At 37.5% G+C, this 18956-nt stretch overlaps 1 protein-coding gene across 3 annotated transcripts in view; it reads right to left on the bottom strand.

Moving 5' to 3' along the window:
- si:dkey-22o22.2 (neural-cadherin) overlaps nt 1-18956 on the bottom strand; it is a 120349-nt gene that overhangs the window by 37089 nt on the left and 64304 nt on the right. For all 3 annotated transcript variants that reach the window (XR_009266505.1, XM_058747742.1, XM_058747743.1), the window contains exons 4-11: nt 17803-18007; nt 13566-13677; nt 9124-9373; nt 7810-7952; nt 5798-5970; nt 2511-2679; nt 1896-2066; nt 927-1099 (exon numbers count right to left, since the gene is read on the bottom strand). Coding sequence is in view for 2 of the 3 variants with exons in the window: in XM_058747742.1 (XP_058603725.1) it covers nt 927-1099; nt 1896-2066; nt 2511-2679; nt 5798-5970; nt 7810-7952; nt 9124-9373; nt 13566-13677; nt 17803-18007 (1396 nt within the window). In the remaining variant the exon portion in view is untranslated. The remainder of the gene's footprint in view (nt 1-926; nt 1100-1895; nt 2067-2510; nt 2680-5797; nt 5971-7809; nt 7953-9123; nt 9374-13565; nt 13678-17802; nt 18008-18956) is intronic.

Here is an 18956-nt window from a genome sequence, read left to right as displayed (position 1 = left end):
TTATGTTTTTTTTTTTTCCACTAATGTTTACATTATAATATCATATGTTTATGACTGATTTTTATAGTCTAAGATTGAAAGCCTGGGTCTCAGTCAAAGGTTACAAAAATATAAAAGAAATAAGTTTAATTATAACAAAAAGAAAAAGGTTTGTTAGTTTAATAAAAAAGAAAAAAGGAAAGAGAAAAAATAATGATGTTTAATAAAAAAAAAAAAATGAGTAGGCAAGATCACACTCCCACCTGAATAAAGGAAATATAATTTTTATGCCTATTATAACAGAACGCTGTCCCTCCAGACTTAAGGTTTGTATAGATATATATAGCATCTCTTTGGGACCCTACCATGTTTAATATGCAAAACTCTGAGGATTCAAAAAAAGAATAAGATCTGGTCTCTCTGGAGGATGAGAATGTGTGCTCTATAAAACACACACATGCAAGACAAAATACCTGCACTACAATAAGCAGTACTGAGTTTTCTCAGCAGGAATGTGTGCATGTGATCTTTAAACATAAGTTTGTTCATACAAGTTTGCATATGTGTTTACTTTAGGGAAAAAACAAAGGTTAACTAAATCTAACAAACCTCAATTTGGAGACAACCTCAAAGAAAAAAACTATTTAAATAGAGCTTTTTTAACAAAAACAAGTAAAGCCATACTATTATGAATCCTTAATATTAATATAATATATATAAATATATTATAATATTTTAAATAAATATAAAGCAAAATGCAACAACTGTATTTATTACTAATTATTAATTCTATTTATTGAATCACATATATATTTATTTATTTCATTTTACATAGGTATATTTCTGTTTATATATTTCTCAATGGGTCTGCCCAATAGAAATTGATTTTGCTTGGTAATAAAGTCCATTCCATTTTGAAAGCTAGGTAAAGGTGTGTGTATGTGTACCTGTGAGATGGGGTGGTTGACGTAGATCCATCCTGTGCTGGGGTTGATGTGAAAGTAAGCTGGGTTCTGCTGGGACAGAGAGTAGGTGATGGCTGCATTGGTGCCCTGGTCATCATCATGAGCCGCCGCCCTCAGGAAGCTCGTCCCAACCGGCGTGTCCTCTCGCAGGAAGTCTGGCATGGGCAGGGTTAACACAGGCATCAACAAAAACAAATAACAACAGTCTAAAAAGAAGAAATGCTCGCTGCTATTAAAATCCATGTGCAGCAAAAAAAAAGAAAAAAAGAATGTGCGTCCCAGAAACGTTTCAATCCTGCCGTTTAATTGTTAATGAGCTTTCTCAGTACCGCTTTTAATGTGATGAAAAGGAATTCTGACATCAAACTTACTGAACTTATATTTGCAATTATAAATAATATGACTTGGAAGAGCAAAGCAAATTCTCACACTTCTAGGCTAAGCGAGCTTTCCAGGATTGTATCCGATTGCATCTAAAAATGATTAGTGACGTGTTTATACTGTGTTCAGCGCATTAAAGCTCACCTTAGTCAGACTGTTATGCATTTTTAATATTAAGGTTTAATGTGTATTGACTACACTCAGGAATCCTGGACTGGAGAATTTGTTAAGCTTGCAAAATCCGTTCCTGCCGTTAAGTGCAATGTTAAAGGTCCATGTATAAATGTTTAAAAAGTCTACAGCTACAATGTGAGTTGGTACTATGTTCTCGCTCTCCTCTCACCCCTTTAGATATCCTCACAGCAGACGAACAGATCTTAAGTATCGTCAATAGATCCTATCACTACAGAGGACCATTTGGAAAATTTCATACCATAATATCACTATGTACCCATTTTTTTAAAAATGCTTTTACTTTTACATCAGAAAAATATGCTGTACACTGTAACATTTGCATCAATTTGAATAGGTCTTTCATAAGGGTTATAAACATTGTTCAGTGGTTCTTACATTGATAGCGGCTATTCTCAAATTTGGGGTCGTTGTCATTCTGGTCAGCGATGAGGACAGTGATCTGACAGATGCCAATGAGGGGTTCTTGTGCTTGGTCCGTCGCCGTGACTGATAGTGTGTACTCTCGCTGCCTCTCTCGGTCAAAACTTACCGCCGTACTAATAACACCTGTGCAACACATACAATGCACATTTCATTGGTGATTTGCAACTTTATATATTTCACAAGTTTAATGCAACTAAATGGCTTGAATTCATGATTTTTATTTAATTTTTTTCACACACTAGGATACCAAATTGAAGTCATTCCGATGTCTGGCATCTGAACAATTAAACATTGAGAGAAATTAAAAATTAAAAAGAAATTTTTGAAAAAGAAATACATTTCATTTCTCAAATTTCTATTTGATTAAATATAAATAAATATTAAAGTTAAATAATATTTAAAAATTAAATATAAATAATTTTTTGTTACATACATCTCAATGGCGTCCAAGAATAAAGAAATGCATTCTGCTTATGTTTAAAGAATGAGGCCCATTGACTAGAAACACATGACACCTCAGGTTCAATTGCATGTAATCAATGATCTGGTAAAGAAGAAAGGAAATACCTGTGTCAGGGTTGATAGTGAACCCGGGTGAGGCCCCGTCCCTCTGCATTATCCCGTACTTGACCTCCCCGTTGACCCCTGTATCGGCGTCGTGAGCCTGCACGTGCAGCACAAAAGTTCCTGGGGGCTGATTCTCCAGGACCAGTGCATTCACGCTGTAGTTGTTGCACTTTAAAGAACAAAACCCGAGTTTCAGACATGGATGATGCCAGAAATACGTACTAAGCAAATGCCTTGGGAAAAGCCCAATATCAAGATCAAACAAAAACTAAAGAGTACTGGATGTACAGTATGCTGTAAATATGGTTTCTCATAATAACAGATAAAGAGCAAGAAAAGCGGGAACAGGACACCAAGACATGACGACAGAGAGAATAAAGTTTGTATTTAGGATAAAGTGTTTATAAATTCCTCTTTTGAAGTCCATAATAGGAGCACACACACGCATAATGAGGCCTCAACCTCCTTCCTCCTCCTCCTCCTCCACTTGCTTTCTCATCATGCTCTCATTACAGAGCGGGCATCTGGCAGGGCGTCCTGGTGAGCGGTGCCCACAAGGGAGCGGCATGTCAACTTAAGGCGATTAATCAAGTGACTAGATCGATACCGGGGCTAAAAGCTGGAATTAGCCTCCCTCCCAGCCTCTGAAGAGAATTCTCACAGCGCTTTGCACTTCACACCTCTCATTGTCTTTCGACACACACATACTCACCCTTCTGAGAGGGCTTAGAGAGGATTTCTCAGTTTAGCAAGGGAAAAGACTCAAACAGATAGTCTATTGCCATAATCTGTGGTGCTATTAAGAGCGCTGGCAACCAGAGACCACAAAGCAGGGTGAGGAGTTGTATTCGGCGGAATGTCGAAAAGCATGTGTTACCAAGATGAGGCAGTGTTTTGGGTGAACATCACAACCTCACATGATTAGGTCATACTGCACTTCAAAATCAAGAGAAAAAGAAAAAATATCTTAAAATTGAATATAAAGACCATTAATATTTTTTGTGACAATTTTCATTACATTTCTGTGGAAACCTGTTTCCCCTACAGAATAAAGAAATAAAAAAGATAATTGTGACTTTTTATCTAAAACATTCAGACTTGTTTTCTTTGAGAAATTCTGAGACATAATATCAGAATAGCAAGATATAAACTCGCACAGATTTGCGAAACATAAACTCAGAATTCTGACTTTCTTTCTTGCAATTTTTTTTTTCTTAGACTTCTGAGTTTACATCTTGGCATTCCGTTTTTTTTGTTTCCACCATAAAATAAAAATAAAGGCAATTGCACCTTTTTATCTCACAATTTTGACTTTTTTCTTTTGATTTCTGAGTTTATATCTTACAAATCTGACTTTTCTTCTCAGAATTTCCAGATATATTTGCGAGACAGTTTATATGTGGCAATTGTGAAAAAAAGTCAAAATTTTAGAATAAAAAATCTGAAATAGTCAGAATTGCAAAATATTAAGTCACAATTACCTTTTTTAATTTATTTTTTTATCCTGTGGTGGAAACATTTCCATAACACATTAGTGTAAGGAAAAAAAAAAAAAGTAAACTGAAAGTTTTTAATATTTGTTGTAGTGTTTTAAACTCATGCTGACTTTAATAAAACACTACATTTGTATTTCCCTATGGAAATACCAGTTCTTACAATGCAGTTTTATTGAAATTTAAGACTTAAGCTTTGGGTTTGTGTTAATGAAATTTAAAGTTATCACAATTCAGTTTGCAAACAGATGTAAGAAAGCAGACCTATCCAATTCGCAAAGTAAATATAATGATGTCTCCGCTTCTAATTACATTTTGAATGCTGAACTTCATATATACTTGCATTTTATATACTGCAACATTCCATTATACATTATAAGTAAATTACATTTTTGGCTTTGAAGTGCTAATTTGCAATGCAAACATTTTCTTTATGCATAATATATTTTCTAATATATTTTATTTTGGGGTGATGCAAATGTGTTTTGTGCAATCATTTATTAGCTGCACAGAGCATAAAACCATCAAAATTCAAGAGGCATTTACAAACCAAACACAGACTACAGAAAAAGAAGAGGTGTTCAAACATTTTTCATGGTAATATTAATAAATTACCATTAATAAATACATAAATAACATTCAATGTTGGAATATAAGACATTTTTGTACAATAAACAAGTGCTTGAGGTAAAATCAAGAGTCTTGAAACCAGTTGAGAACCAGTGATACAGTACAGAAGGAAAAGACTCTGGTCAGCAGGGCAGGCATAGAGACAGAGAGAGTGAGAGGAAGGAACAGGGCCAGATGTTGCCCCTGGGGCTCACTTAGTGCTTCTATTTCATATGCATCCCCTGTGCCGGTGAGTAATTCCCCCTTGAAATATTCATGGGCAGCAGCAGAGGAGGTGGCAGCGGCGGCAGCAAAAGTAGGGCCTGTGGGGCTCACGGGGAGTGTACAGGGACATGATTCTGCCTCCTACACACTCGCGCACAGCCCTCCTGCACCACCGGCCTGCACGGAAAAGCTCTCCCACCAGAGACCTCCGAGAGCCTTTAGATCTCCTTCTGCCAGCTGTCTGCTCTTTCCTCAGCTCTGCTTTCACCTGTCTCTTTCTCGCCGTGTTTCATTTTGCACACATTCTTTAATATTTGCTCTCTTTTACGTGCTTATTTTGGGGCGAATTCATGAAATAGAGTTTTAGCCAGATGTAAATATAGTCAAACATATTTTCAGCATCTTAAAGAACCAACTCAGGTGTCTGGTTCACAGTCTGAGTAAAGGAGGTCATCTAACGGCAGTCTGCTGTCATTTAGAAGCAAACCTGAAAACTGAGAATTGTGTCATGGTCATGGAAAATGCATTCAGCAATGATCTATAGTTTTTTTTAGTGAATTGGGATATAAAATGAGACTGTGTGCATGTCATCATGTCATCAGTAGACGCAATTCATTGTTTATTGCTTTATCTTACAGTACGTCTTTCGCTCTCTTATTTCTGTATATTAGCTCCCACCCATCATTCTTTACTTTTTGTCCCCTCAGACTTCATCTCTGTCTCTAAACACTGCCATTAGTGAGGTGTTCACAGTGTCACTGGTATTAAAAGCCTGAGGCACTTCATGCTAGGCAGATTTAATGAGAGAATATATTTGAATTCTGTACTCATATCTAGACCTCTTCTCCTGTACACACTTTTGGTTATGTTTCCTCTCTGTCCGCTGATTTAGTCTTTCAACTTGTAAATCACTCACTAGAAATGGATTTTGACATATAGTTTTAAATCTTTTAACCTCACCTCATCAAATACTGGCTTGTTGTTGTTGATGTCATTGATGCCAACGATGACCTGGGCGGAGCTACTGAGGGGGAGTGGCCCACCGGCTGCGTTGTCATCAGTCGCTGTGACGTTGAGGACATACTGAGGTCCGCGCAGTTTCGGAGGAGGACTACGCCGCAGTTTGATGATGCCTGTAAATAATTCAAAAGAATGCTTAAGCTCATCTCATTGTTTCTGTAAAAGACAAGTGTGCTTAACTGCATTGAATCTGCACTTAATTTAACATTAATTAAATAAAAGACCAGTTAAAGAGAGTACACTTTCATAGTCAGCGCCGATAGCCTAGCGGGCAGTGCGCTGACATATGACGCCATTGCGTTAAGGGCGTCCCAAGTTCGAATGCCGGCTCAAGGACCTTTCCCGATCCCACATCCCTCTCTCTCCCACTTTGCTTCCTGTCTCCTCTACATTGTCCTATCATAATAAAGGCAAATAAAAAACGCCAAAAAAAAAGAGTGTGTTTCATAACACACTTAAGTGCACACTGTAATAATAAAAAATTAACTGTTTTACTTTTAAGTACATTTTAAATCATTGTTTTAATCACCTTTTGTTATATTTTAAAGTACACTTATGTGTGCTGACTAACATACTAAAGCACATGCAAGGTATTATAATTTTAACTGTAGTGTGACAATATCAAATTTAAAATTAACATATTTCAAATTTACTAAATAGCAGCTTCATCATTACAAAAATGTTATTACAAATATCATTAGAAATGACGGTCATGCTTTGTTTTAAGGTCTAATTCTTACCATTAACAAACCGTTAATTACGACTTTTGCCTCAAACTCCTAATTTGCTGCTTATTAATTCTTAATCAGGTAGTTGTTAAGTTTTGGTATTGGGCAGGATTAAGGACGTAGAATATGGTCATGCAGAATATGTGCTTTATAAGTACTAATAAACAGCCAATATGTTATTAATAGGCATGCTAATAAGCAACTAGTTAATAGTGAAAACTGGTCCCTATACTAAAGTGTTACCCAAATGACATTAAAGTATTATTTAGTTTATCATAAAAGCTTGTCAGAACATTCAGCAGCACAAAAAAGAACTCTAAAGTTCAACAACTTCATTTAATATAATGTAAATAATAACTAAAATTAAGTACAAATTGAGTGCCCAAAACATTACATTCAGTTCACACTTTGGAAAAATTCTGTGTTAAAGAGTATTATTTCCATAATAAGTTTGGTGCAAAAGTGTACTTTGTTTTTCACAAGGACGTACACCCAAAAAAGTCGCTGTCAGGCCTGTTTGTTAATACAAGCGCTTTTTTTACCCAAGGTGACAACCTCTTGAATTGAAAACATTAATATCTGTAAAGAATGACAGCTGCCTTTGTGCATCATGCTTAACAACCTCGCAAAATGGGCTTCTAATGGTTGCACATTCACCAAACAACTTGTGCGCAAAAAAAAAAAGTGCTGCTGCATCTTTGAAGTGACAACTCCACGCAGCTTTTCTGAGTGCTAAAGCCATGGGCCATCTCGCTACGCTGGCCTGTAATGGGTTGGGTGGTGGAACAGCCGTGCCGAGAGGCTGATAAGACAGGAGAGAGCTTTAGCATACTGCTGTTTTCCAGCTCTCAGGCATAAAATGTGCTGGTAAACAAACGAAAAGCAAACACTGCAGACAAATGTAACCTTGAGACTGAAAGCGCACAGGCAGGCAGGCATGAAAACAGACAAACATTGCATTCACACACAAGTGTGCACACACACAAAAAAACATGAGCTGTAGACCAAAAACAACACAAGGGGTGTTTGTTTTTTCTACAAATACCACAAACGTGAGTTGAATGATGGATTAAAGATGCGTGCTGAGCAGACAGGAAGAGGAAATGTGTTTTTTGATGGCTTTGGATGTTCTTGTTAAAGACAGCATCCCTGAGGCCTTGTACCGGATGCCTGGACGCTGTTACCAGAGCAGTGAGCTTTAAGTTTGCATGCCACTTGACTCACCCTTCTGGTTGTCCAGCTCAAAATTGCTGTCTTCGTTACCCCCGGTGATGGCATATGTTACGCCATCCCCATCTGGGTCTTTGGCGTGCACAATGGCCACTAGCGTCTCCGGGCCGGCGTCTTCCGAAAGAAAGGTTTTATATCTGCAGAAAGAGGGAGACAGAGATAGATAGACAGACAGATCAGGCTCAGAACATCACAGACCCACCATCTGCTTCCCCTACACGGCCTCTGAAGCGTATCCCAGGGCGCACACAAACAACCACGCGGTCCCTGCACTGAGAAGAACCAGAGCAAATCCTAACATAAACACACACACATACTGCAGCTCTAATGATGATACACCACCACCAGCTCCTTTATGTGTCTCCCAAACTCCTACCAAGGGAGATGATGTTCTCAAATAGAGCTCTATGTGTGTGTGTGTGTGTAGAAGGCTCGCTTGCTTCACTGTGATTGTTGTCTTTCTGCTGAATCGGACCAAATGTCTGCCTCTCCTTCTGGCTACATTCAATAAATGCCAGAGCCGTATAGCCTGATGCTCAGCTTTTGCAAGAACCTCTGCTTGGATCTGCTCTGATGAAATCCCATTGTGACGAAAAAAGAGTGTAAAACTGTATATTCTTAGGCACTCCAAAGAGATACGAGGAGAACAAAATAGAAAACTAAACCTAAATTAGAACAGAAATAAGCAGTGAAATACATAAGTCAAATTAATATATGTCAACTCAAATTACTACCCTAGTGGAAAATTAAATATACTAAAATGTATTTGAAATGCATTAATTTCATGTTAAGTATACTACAAATACATTTACATATGTATGTACTTAACTCAAATACCCTGCAATTGTACCTTTAGTATACTAAACTGGTATACTTAAGGTCTGCTAAATTGGAACAACTAATTGTGTACTTAATGCACTTTATATAAAATAATAATAATAATAATTGATTTATACATGTTTATTTTTGATTTATAATGAAAATGTAAATATATACATAAATAAATGCATTATGTGAGAAGAAAGAGACCGAGGAGTGATTTGAAAGATCAATGTTCAATTTAGTTTTGTATGCAAATATAATTCAATTTTTAAATGAAAATCTGCTAAATAAATACGTTTCATTCATTATGTGAGAACAAAAAGTGGAGTGATTTGAGAGATCAACGATTAATTATATAGTTTAAGTAGTGATTATATGCAAATATTTGATTGCAGAATGTTGTGACCAGCCAGAATCAAGTATTCCAGAAAGCATTGCAATCAAAAGGAAAATGAAAGCAGACAAAAAAAAAAAAAAGAATCATACACAGTCTGTGAAAAGACAGGGGCTTCATCGTTGACGTTGGCCATGCGGATTCGGATGGAGGCTGTGCCTGTGCGAGGGGGCGTTCCCTTGTCCACAGCCACCACCGTGCACTCGTACATGTGGTTGGGTCTCTCATAGTCCAGCCTCTGACTGGGGCTCACCACTCCCTGAGATGAGATGTCAAAGTCCACGCTCTGGATGAAGTAGGACAGTTCTGCATTAAGGCCTGTATCACAGTCCCGTGCCAGAACTAGAAAGAGAGAGAGGGACGAAAGAGCCACGTTAAACATCAGGTCACGTTGACTAAAGGCAACAGCTAGCAATAACACAGCAGTAAATTGCGGCGAAGGCAACCTTGGCGGAGATCTGCTCTGGGTCAGGCACTGAAAACAAATGTCAGTTCTTAATCATCTCTATGCTTTTCTCAGACAGTTGTGTTCTCATTAGGCCTGGAAAGTTCTGATATGGGGGTATTCACTATCAATTATAAGCTTTAATGTCACTATGACAATGCTTGTGAGGTTTTAAGGATGGATTTGTGTGTGTGTGTGTGTGTGTGTGTGTGTGTGTGTGTATGTATGTTTGTGTGTAACACCGTGTCCTAACCATGCATGCAAGTTTCCAGTGTCAAGTAATTTGAAGTGAAAAATTCAGCCAGAAGATACTTAATGTTTAATTAAATCAAAAGAAGAAAAATAAGACATCACATTGTGCATTAAAAAAATCTTTTTTTAATGCACGGCGTCCGTTACACATTTTCCCTGTGTATTTATGACTGTCGAACGTCTGACTTGACTCTTGGTAATGAATTTTGCTCCGCCCCCAAATATATGATTCAACTATCAGTCGACTATCGGCATGAATCGAAAATTCCGATTCGACTATGAAAATCCTTAGTCGGGGACACCCCTAGTGTACAGTAGTGATTCAGGACAAGCCAAAAATACGGTTTGGAAAATGGATTCATGGTGTACTCGCTTATTACATAAATTTTGTAAATTTTGAACACAAAAAAGTTACGGACTGCAGCTTAAAAATATAATGACAAATAAAATATAACTAAACAACTTAAATATAATAATAAAAATAATAATTACAACAATTTGACACACAACCAAACAGTAGACGATTTTTTCATGTTTTTTGATCAAAAGCTTGTTATGCTCACCAAGGTTGGATTTATTTGATCAAAAACATACTGTGAAATATTATTACAATAAAAAAATGTTTTCTATATCAATATTTTTTAAATAAATATGTAATGTAATCAACAGGAATTATAACATTTTAAAATATATTAATAGTTCCTTTACATTTTAATAATAATTTCACAATACTACAATTTTTACTACATTTTGATCAAATAAATGCAGCTTGGGTAAGAGAATTTGTTCAAAAACATTAAAAAAATCTTAACTATTACATAAACTTTTGACTTTTGGTAGTGTATGCATAAAAATAATATATACCTGTAATACCTGTACCTGTATAAAACTCCCAATATCATATATAGAAAGATTTCAGAGTTTTGTGATATTTATGCAGTTAGAACACAGTATAACACTGAAAAGCATCTTGTTTGAAGTTGTTGGATTTCTTGTGCTAAGTGCTTTTTAAATTACGTACGGTGTCATAGTAATAGAGCCAATATTAATTAAAACTATGTAGCAGAGGCCAATTCTATATTTGATCAATTTAAGTGCCCATCTGTCAGTGGCACGGTGAAAAGCTGCTGTTGACTGAAGCAGATCAAAAGTAAAAGTGGAGGAAGGCTTTGCTGTCATTAGGCCCACAGCCAAAGTCAGGGTCCTGTATCATTATACTGCAGGCAAGCTGTCATCACACCCAGCCAGCCAGCACACTCATTTACTACAGCCACATGACGGCCCTCTAATCTCCAAGGCAAATAGCTAGCGCCCACAGATGTAGAGACGTTCAGCAGAAACCCTCTTTCTCTGGCAGTTAAGCTGAGGACTTGTTGCGGCTGTAGGAAGCAGGTGGGTAAGGGTAGGTGTCAGCGCCCTGCACGCGTATAAACAAGTTTCGGAGCGGCCGTGAACGCATGTGAAATCATACAGCCAGGATTCAAACAGAAGGTTCATTAAAAATACAAGCCCTAATACACCGTCTCTTAGGGCTACCTATTACCATATTTAATGCATGCGAACGAGAGACCAGCGCTAAATTAAACATACCAGTTAGGCAGCTTGGGAGAGAGAGAGAGAGAGAGAGAGAGAAAGGCTGGTAGGAAGGTGGGCTAAGGTTGGGCGAGTTTTAAGTGCGTTGCTTCGCCGTGCGCTAAATCCTCTCCGAGAAGTTTTCCGTGCGATAATTGGAGCGCGTTCTGCACTTCTCTTCCTGCTAGGCCCTATTAAAAGCCGGCACCCAATTTACAGTCTAATCCCGTTTTAAGGTAAACAACAATAATAATCTTCTCTCCCTTCTGCCAGGCTTCGCACAGTCGGCGATTGCGCCGTGTTTTTCTTTTTTTTTCAGCTCACAACAGAACACATTTGATAAGCAAATAACAGCCCCAGCTGGTGTTTGTGTGAACCTGCTGCTTTTACATGTTGTGAGCGAGAGAAAGAGAGCGAGGGAGACGAAACGAGAAGAGAAAGAAGACACAGAGACAGAAAAAGAAAGTTGTTTTGCGTACCACACTAAAACAGAGAGCCAACTGGAATCAGAGGCAGGAACCATTCTGTTTGCATACGACGAACAGTGCGTGTTTTCATTGGGTGCAGCGATATGTAAACATAATTGAATTGCATAAATGCAGTTGGCATTCTAAATTTGTGCATCTGTCTCACAAAACATGTGGTCTGCCAGATCTGACTCGCTTCTGTTCCTTGTTGCTTTGCTTTTCTCTCTTTTCTGCTTCTTTTCATCAGTGTCGTAGGCTTGTGCACAACAAAGTCTAAATGAAGAATAGTTAATCACTGAGAAGGTGGGGAGCTCTTTGAAACGGTGGGCAGCGCAGAGCTTTTCGATCTCTGATGAGCGCTGGATGAGAAGAATTTCCTGGCCGTTGAGCACAAAGCTCATTAGCTTCTGTTCGATAGTAAGATAACTATTAGATTGGAAATTCTTAATACAACTGAATTAGAGATAAAAAAGACACATGCATGTATGTATTCACACGTCCAGCTGAACATATACAGATCATGGCTAGTTTTACTGACCAAGACTTTAGTGCATAAATATTTTTATTTTTTAAATGTTATTTCACATATAGTAATGTTGTGGGTTTTCAGTGGTTTTTAAGCATGTTGCTATGTGGTTGCAAGGCTGCCCAGGTAAAAAGAGCCCACCCACAAGTCTCTCTGATATTCTGGTCTCTAGATATAGCTCCTTCAGTGGAAGTCTATGGGATTTTTACTAGAAACGCACAACATGTTGCCATATGGTACCATAACGGTTATTCTTCAATATTAGAGATTTTTGTAATTTATCAGCATCAGTCAATACTGTGTGTATATATGTATATATATGACCTTTTTAGGATCTTCTAAATTTTGGTTACCAGAACTTTTAATGGAAGGATAGAAATCTCTCAGGTTTCATTAAAAATATCTTAATTTGTGTTTTGAAGATTAACCAAAGTCTTATGGATTTAGTTGGATATGAAGGTAAGTAAATCGTGACAGATTTGGATAACTATCCCTTTAATAATGAGGGTTAGAGGTTTGTTCAAATCCCAAAAGCTAACTATGAGCAATACTAACAGTAATGCCTGCCTTAGCAAGCACCACTAATTAGGGCTTATGAATATTTATTTAAAACAACTAATGCACTCAAACCTCTTTCTAAAACGCAACACGACATCTCATTCATGTTTTTTTAAGCCTCTAAAACACCTTCAGTTACAGTGATAAGATCGTAGATGGGGCCAGCACAGCGCGATAACAGGTCCCATCCCATTAACGCTTGTGTTTTAGAGGAGGAGGAGGTCAGGCATGCCTCTTCTTCAGATCTGTCTTTCTCTATCAGACATGATTATCTGAAGAACATAGAGGGGGTCATAGCCCCCCACTCGGCCACAGCGGAGATCTCACCTCTATTCCTGGGTCACAGTCTCAGACCTGTGGTTATAGAGCCCACAACGTCAGCAAAGACACAAAATGGAGGGTTGATGGTCTGACTAGTTTGACAAGAGCTAGTCGGGGGGATGAGAGATTGGAGAGGAGAGGAAGACGGGGGCAGAAAAGCTTCTCTGCCTGGAAGCCACTGAGCTGGCTTTGATTACAATCCATTTACCACCCAGAAAGCGCTGCCATAATGAATTATTTCATAATTACAGGACTGAGTTGAAGAGACACTCGCCCCCGCAGAGCAAGCAGCAACAGCACCTGCCTCAAGAGCGGGACTGCCGGGGGAAAAACACGGACAGAGAGATAGAAAGTGAGACGGACACAGAGACAAATCGAGAGCTAGACACTCACCCTGCAGTAAGGATGTGCCAGTAGGGGTGGTCTCAGGGACGTTGTCTCGACTGTAAATGGAGTGCATAAATTCTGGTGTGCAATCATTCTCATCTGTGATGTGAACCACCACCTGCATTAGTAAGAGAAAGACACAGAGAAAGCAACATTACTATGGGGACAAGTATGGAAACTTGAATGGTTTTTCCCAAATAAACCTCCCTACAAATACTCAAATAGCTTCATCACTCCATAGTGAATCTTTAAAGGTCTTTAAAGCATCAAAATCACTAGACAATAGTAGTAATAGAGTTCACTGACAGGTGAGTGCAGAAGCATTAGCCATCAATTCAATTTCGTCTTCTCTAATTACTTATAATTATAAGAACATTAATGGGTAATTAAAAATGCTTTCCACAATGTTGACAGATAAAAAATACTAAATATATTTAAAATACAGTCAAACCAAAAATCATTCAGACACCAGATATCATTTTAGATTTTTTTTTTTTACGTAGTTCATTTATATAAGTGAGGATAGCAAAATAAAGTAAACTCTGACATATTATACCCAAACATTCTTCATACAAATTTGGGACCAAAAATTATTCAGACACTTTGACATAACCATGTTTTGTTTAAGTGTTTTTTTTTCTTTAATTGCTAATGTGACCTTTTTATACCACAGACTGAACAAATTTAAGAATTACTTGGTAATTGGTTGACCTAAATTGGTATTATGTAATTGTGTACTTAAATTTAACAGACAGCTGACAGCTATTCAACCTAATTCATTACATACCTTTCTAACAAAGTTATCTGACATTATCAAGATGAATTTGTTCGGATGCAGTTTAACTCTTGAGTTCTTGTAATATTTTATTACCATTTTCTAAACTATAGTGAATAAACTGTGATAATGTGAGAAATTTTGAAGGTGTCTGAATAAATTTTGGTTTGACTATATATTATCTGTTTGATTGTGTTAAATATCCTTAATATACTTTAGGAGTATTTTTTAAAAAAAAAGGATGCTAAAAGGCAGCAGAAGTGGAGACAAGGAGAGTAAAATGGGAGTTTTAAAGTGACCAGTGAATATAGACGCGAGAGATGAGTTGTGGACACATTTACCACTGTTCTGAATCTTTTTTGGACGAATTTACATTTTCACATGAATTTGCTGCACAGACCAACAGTTTGAAAATGGCTTCTGGGTGAACAGTGCTTCATGCATTACTACGCTATTTCCAGTGGAATTTCACAGAAATGTCTTTAATGCGAACACTAAAATAGCTCTTGTCAAAGAACTTCTTGTTATGTTGCATTCAAAATGCCAATCAGAACAATACTGAGAGATTAAAACAGAACAAGACAGAACATTTGCAAACCAGCTTATCAGAATGATGTTTAATGATTATTTATCACGCAACCTCTGTGCACATATTCTCCATACTGACCTTCAAGGAAAATTTTGGCTGCATATTGATTACAAACATGCCAATATTTACAACAATGTGAGAGTAAGTGAGCTACAAACAATTATTACTCATCACTCATCACTCATCATTCTTTCTGTTTTTATCTATTTTATTCTTAAAATTCAGTAAATTACTAAAATTCAATAAATTTATGAAAAAGTTATTTGGTCAACCAGCTTCTTGGAAAAATGGCTGACCTCAATATTTGCACAGAAGGTAATCTGTAAAACAGGGACTAAAACCCTGTATGAGCATGGACACATTTAGTGTCCTGAATCACTTGGCTTTCTGGAGGCTTTCGGTTAAGAACGAAGGCATAAGAGAGAGGAATAACATTAAAAGAAGAGGCTGAAGCAGAACAGAACAGCTGCGGCAGAAGCCACTAAATGCAAATGGCTCAACCACCCCACAAACACACACAGAAACCCCAGTCAAACTCAGTGTGTAGACTTTAATGTAGCAGATCTCAGCTGAAGCTCAGATGATAGCTTATGGAAGGGCTGTATCTACATTCAGGCTTCTCTCTGTGCAGCGATTTGTGAGCATTCAGACAGAATACTGGCACAGGATTTGACTTTGACCGAACAGAGGCAGAGGGAAAGCAGGGTACGTGTTCTCAGTGGGAGCGTTAGTCATGGTGAGGGTGAGTCCTGCAGAACTGCTTATCTCAGAGGAACAGCACTGCCAAGAGGGAAAAGTTCCTTACACGTAACACACACTGCACTGTAGCTGACCATACAGCTCTGAAACCATCAGGCCAAAGCCTTAAAACCCATGTAGCTCTGCATTGCGGGTTTCTTTTTCTCTTCAGTTATCCCTCAGGAATCTGCCCAATGGAGGAGAACGTTCTGTGCTTGTTTCATAGCTGCTGGAAGTTGAATATGGTAGTAATGAGTCTGATGTCTGCTGCTGGAGGAGAATCACTGCTAATAACAACAACAGGGGTCTAAAAGAGATGAAGAGTCTTAATGTAGAGCTTCATCTTTATGAAATCATTTTTCACATGCTAAGAGGACAGGCGCTCATTCTTCGCTCCTTTTTTCTTTTCTCGTTTCTTCTAGTCTCCTCCCCTCTCATCTCATTTCTCATCTCATTTCTCTTCTCTGCATCTTCTTTTTCTAGTCTCTTTTCTTTTCATCTTTGTCTTGTTTAGTCTCTTCTCTTGTCTCCTATCATCACATCTGGTCTCATTTCTTATCTTCTCTTCTACATTAATTTTGTCCCATTTCATCTTTTCTAGTCTATTCTAGTGTCATCTCTTTACAATACTTGTCCTTTTATCTCGTCTCTTCTGGTCTCATTTTGTCTCATTTTACCTTTTCTAGTCTCTTTTTCTACTGTCTCATCAACACATTTAGTCCCTTCTCGTCTCATCTCATTTAATTTTCTCATCTTATCCTTCTTGTCTCATTTAATGTTTTACACACTTCTCTTCTGGTTTTGCCTTGTCTCTTTTCTTCTCACCTTGCTCTGTTTAGTCTCTTGTCTCCTCTAATCTCATTTGGACTCATTTCTTAACTTTTCATATAATATCCTTTTGTCTCTTCTATCCTCATCTCTTATCTTTTCTTCTACTCTCATTTTGTTCCATTTCATCTTTTCTAGTCTACTGTAGTTTCATCTCTTCTCATGACCTGTCCTTTTATCTGTTTGTCTCTAATTGTCTCATTTGACCTTTTCTAGCCTCTTTTCCTGCTGTCTCATCAATACATTTAGTCTCTTCTTCTCTCATCTCATTTAATTTTCTTGTCTTATCTTGTCTCCTCTCTTTCATGTCTAACCTTGTCTTTTTTCGTCTCTTATTGTCTTTTCATCTGGTTTCATTTCATATTTTCTGGTCTCTTCTGTTTTGTTTTGTCTCAACTGATCTCCTCTCTTGTTGCATCTCATCTCTTTTTCTTTTCTAATCTCATCTGGATTGTTTGTCTAATCTCTTCTCTGTTCATTTAGTCTTGTCCAGTCTAGTCTCTTCTGGCCTTGTCTCTTCTCTTCTCCTCTTCTCTCATATTGTTTCGTCTCATCTCTGTTCTAGCCTGTCCTACTCATGGAGTCGACTTCACAGATGGTGTAATCATTTGGCAGGGGGCAGTGACACCGACAATTATCTAAAATGTGCGAGTGTGTGTGTGTGTGTGTGTGTGTGTGTGACTGGTGCTGGCACAGACACAGTTACACATCATTGTGTCTCAGCCAAGTCCATCAAGAGGACTCAATTAATGTGGAGGAACTTCTGCCAAACAAAGAAGATCAACACGGAACAACAACAGTGTGAGCAACACGCACACACAAATGGATACATTTGTGCCTCAAATAACAGTAACAACAACACAATGGGTAAAATACATCAAACATCTGTCATATTTCTTTGCCTTAGTCGCTTCACTTCATCTTCCACATAAAGACACATACACCGCTAAGTCTCATAAGTGGTAACAGCCACAGCTGTGGCGTGTTTGATGGCCTCAGCGCCACACACAATCTCTCATTAGTGCTTTTTCTGCTGATATGTTTTTGTTTCTGTTTGTGCTTGAGTATGCCTTTGTGTGTGTGTGTGTGTGTGTGTGTGTGTGTTATTGTGTGTATCAAAGCATATGCATTTTTCACCTCTGAAAGTACCAGATGTGTCATGATGTGAAGAATGACTGACAGCCACACATACAGCATCTTAATGTCAGGCCTAAGCTGGTTTATCTCATTAAGTATGTGAGAGAAAACAATATATAACAACAAGATAAAAATGGTTGAAAACCATTTAGGTAGCTAGGTAAATGTGTGCTTACCTCTGCCATGTTGCTCAGTCCAGTATCTGGTTCGGAAGCTCTGACTTGCAGGTGATGGAGATGTTGTCCACTCTCAAAGTCCACAGTTCGTGTCAGGCTGAGCGCGCCACTCTCCTGGTTTATGCTGAACAGGTTGCTTGGGTTCACCAGCAGCATGTAAGACAGAGTCTTCCTCTGGAAAGAGATAGCCTGGACCACCGCCACCCTATAGACACATAAAGGAAATAGAATCAGTGCACAGGCCAGCATTTCATAAATACACTATTGGAGGATGGAAACTACAGTTCTGTTACAAAACTTTGTGAGCTACCTACTGAGACAGTATTTAATAATATTTAAAAAAAGGGTTTTAAAAAAATTATTAAATATGGACTATTTCACACAATATTTGTGTGTACTATGTACAATACCATTTAAAATGCTGGGGTCAGTAAGATTTTTTAATGTTTTGGAAAATAATCTCAAAAACAGTTATTTAATATTCTGAAATACTATTATAGTTTAAAATATTATTACAATAAAAATGTCTATTTTAATACATTTTAAAATATAATTTATTCCTGTGATGGCAAAACTGAATTTTCAGCAACTAGGCTTCATTTTGTCTCATCATGATCCTTCAGAAATCATTCTGATATGCTGATTTGGAGCTCAAAAAAATTTATTAATATTATCAATTTCAAAAACAGTCGTGCTGGTTAATACGTTTGTGGAAACCATGATACATTTCTTCAGGATTCTTTGATGAACAGAAAGATCAAAAGAACAGTACTTCTGAAACAGAAATCTTTTTTTTTTTTAACATTATAAACATCTTTACCCTCACTTTTGATCAGTTTAAAGCATCCTTGCTGAATAAAAGTATTAATTTCTTTAAAAAAGTATTCTAATACATGCTAACATTAAACATTTAAGTCTGCTTCACATGAGAAGTATTGCAGATGTTGCACTAATGAAAAGAGTTTCAAATTAGCCATTTATGAGTTTTCGTTTCAGTTAAAATGCTCCCTGAACCACATTTGCACTTGACCCTGCAGAACATAATTTTTAGCAGCAAGAAAACTAAATAGTTTTAAAAACTAAAATAGTTACTGGCCAGTTTTGCCAGTAAGCCACCAAAAAAGTGCCCATTAGTGGCCAAAATACAGTGACCT

The sequence above is a fragment of the Onychostoma macrolepis genome, chromosome 16 (genome assembly GCF_012432095.1).
Source record: "Onychostoma macrolepis isolate SWU-2019 chromosome 16, ASM1243209v1, whole genome shotgun sequence".
NCBI classification, from domain to species: Eukaryota; Metazoa; Chordata; class Actinopteri; order Cypriniformes; family Cyprinidae; genus Onychostoma; species Onychostoma macrolepis.
Note: the sequence above shows the minus strand (reverse complement) of the source record. Positions and strands in the feature narration are given on the sequence as shown.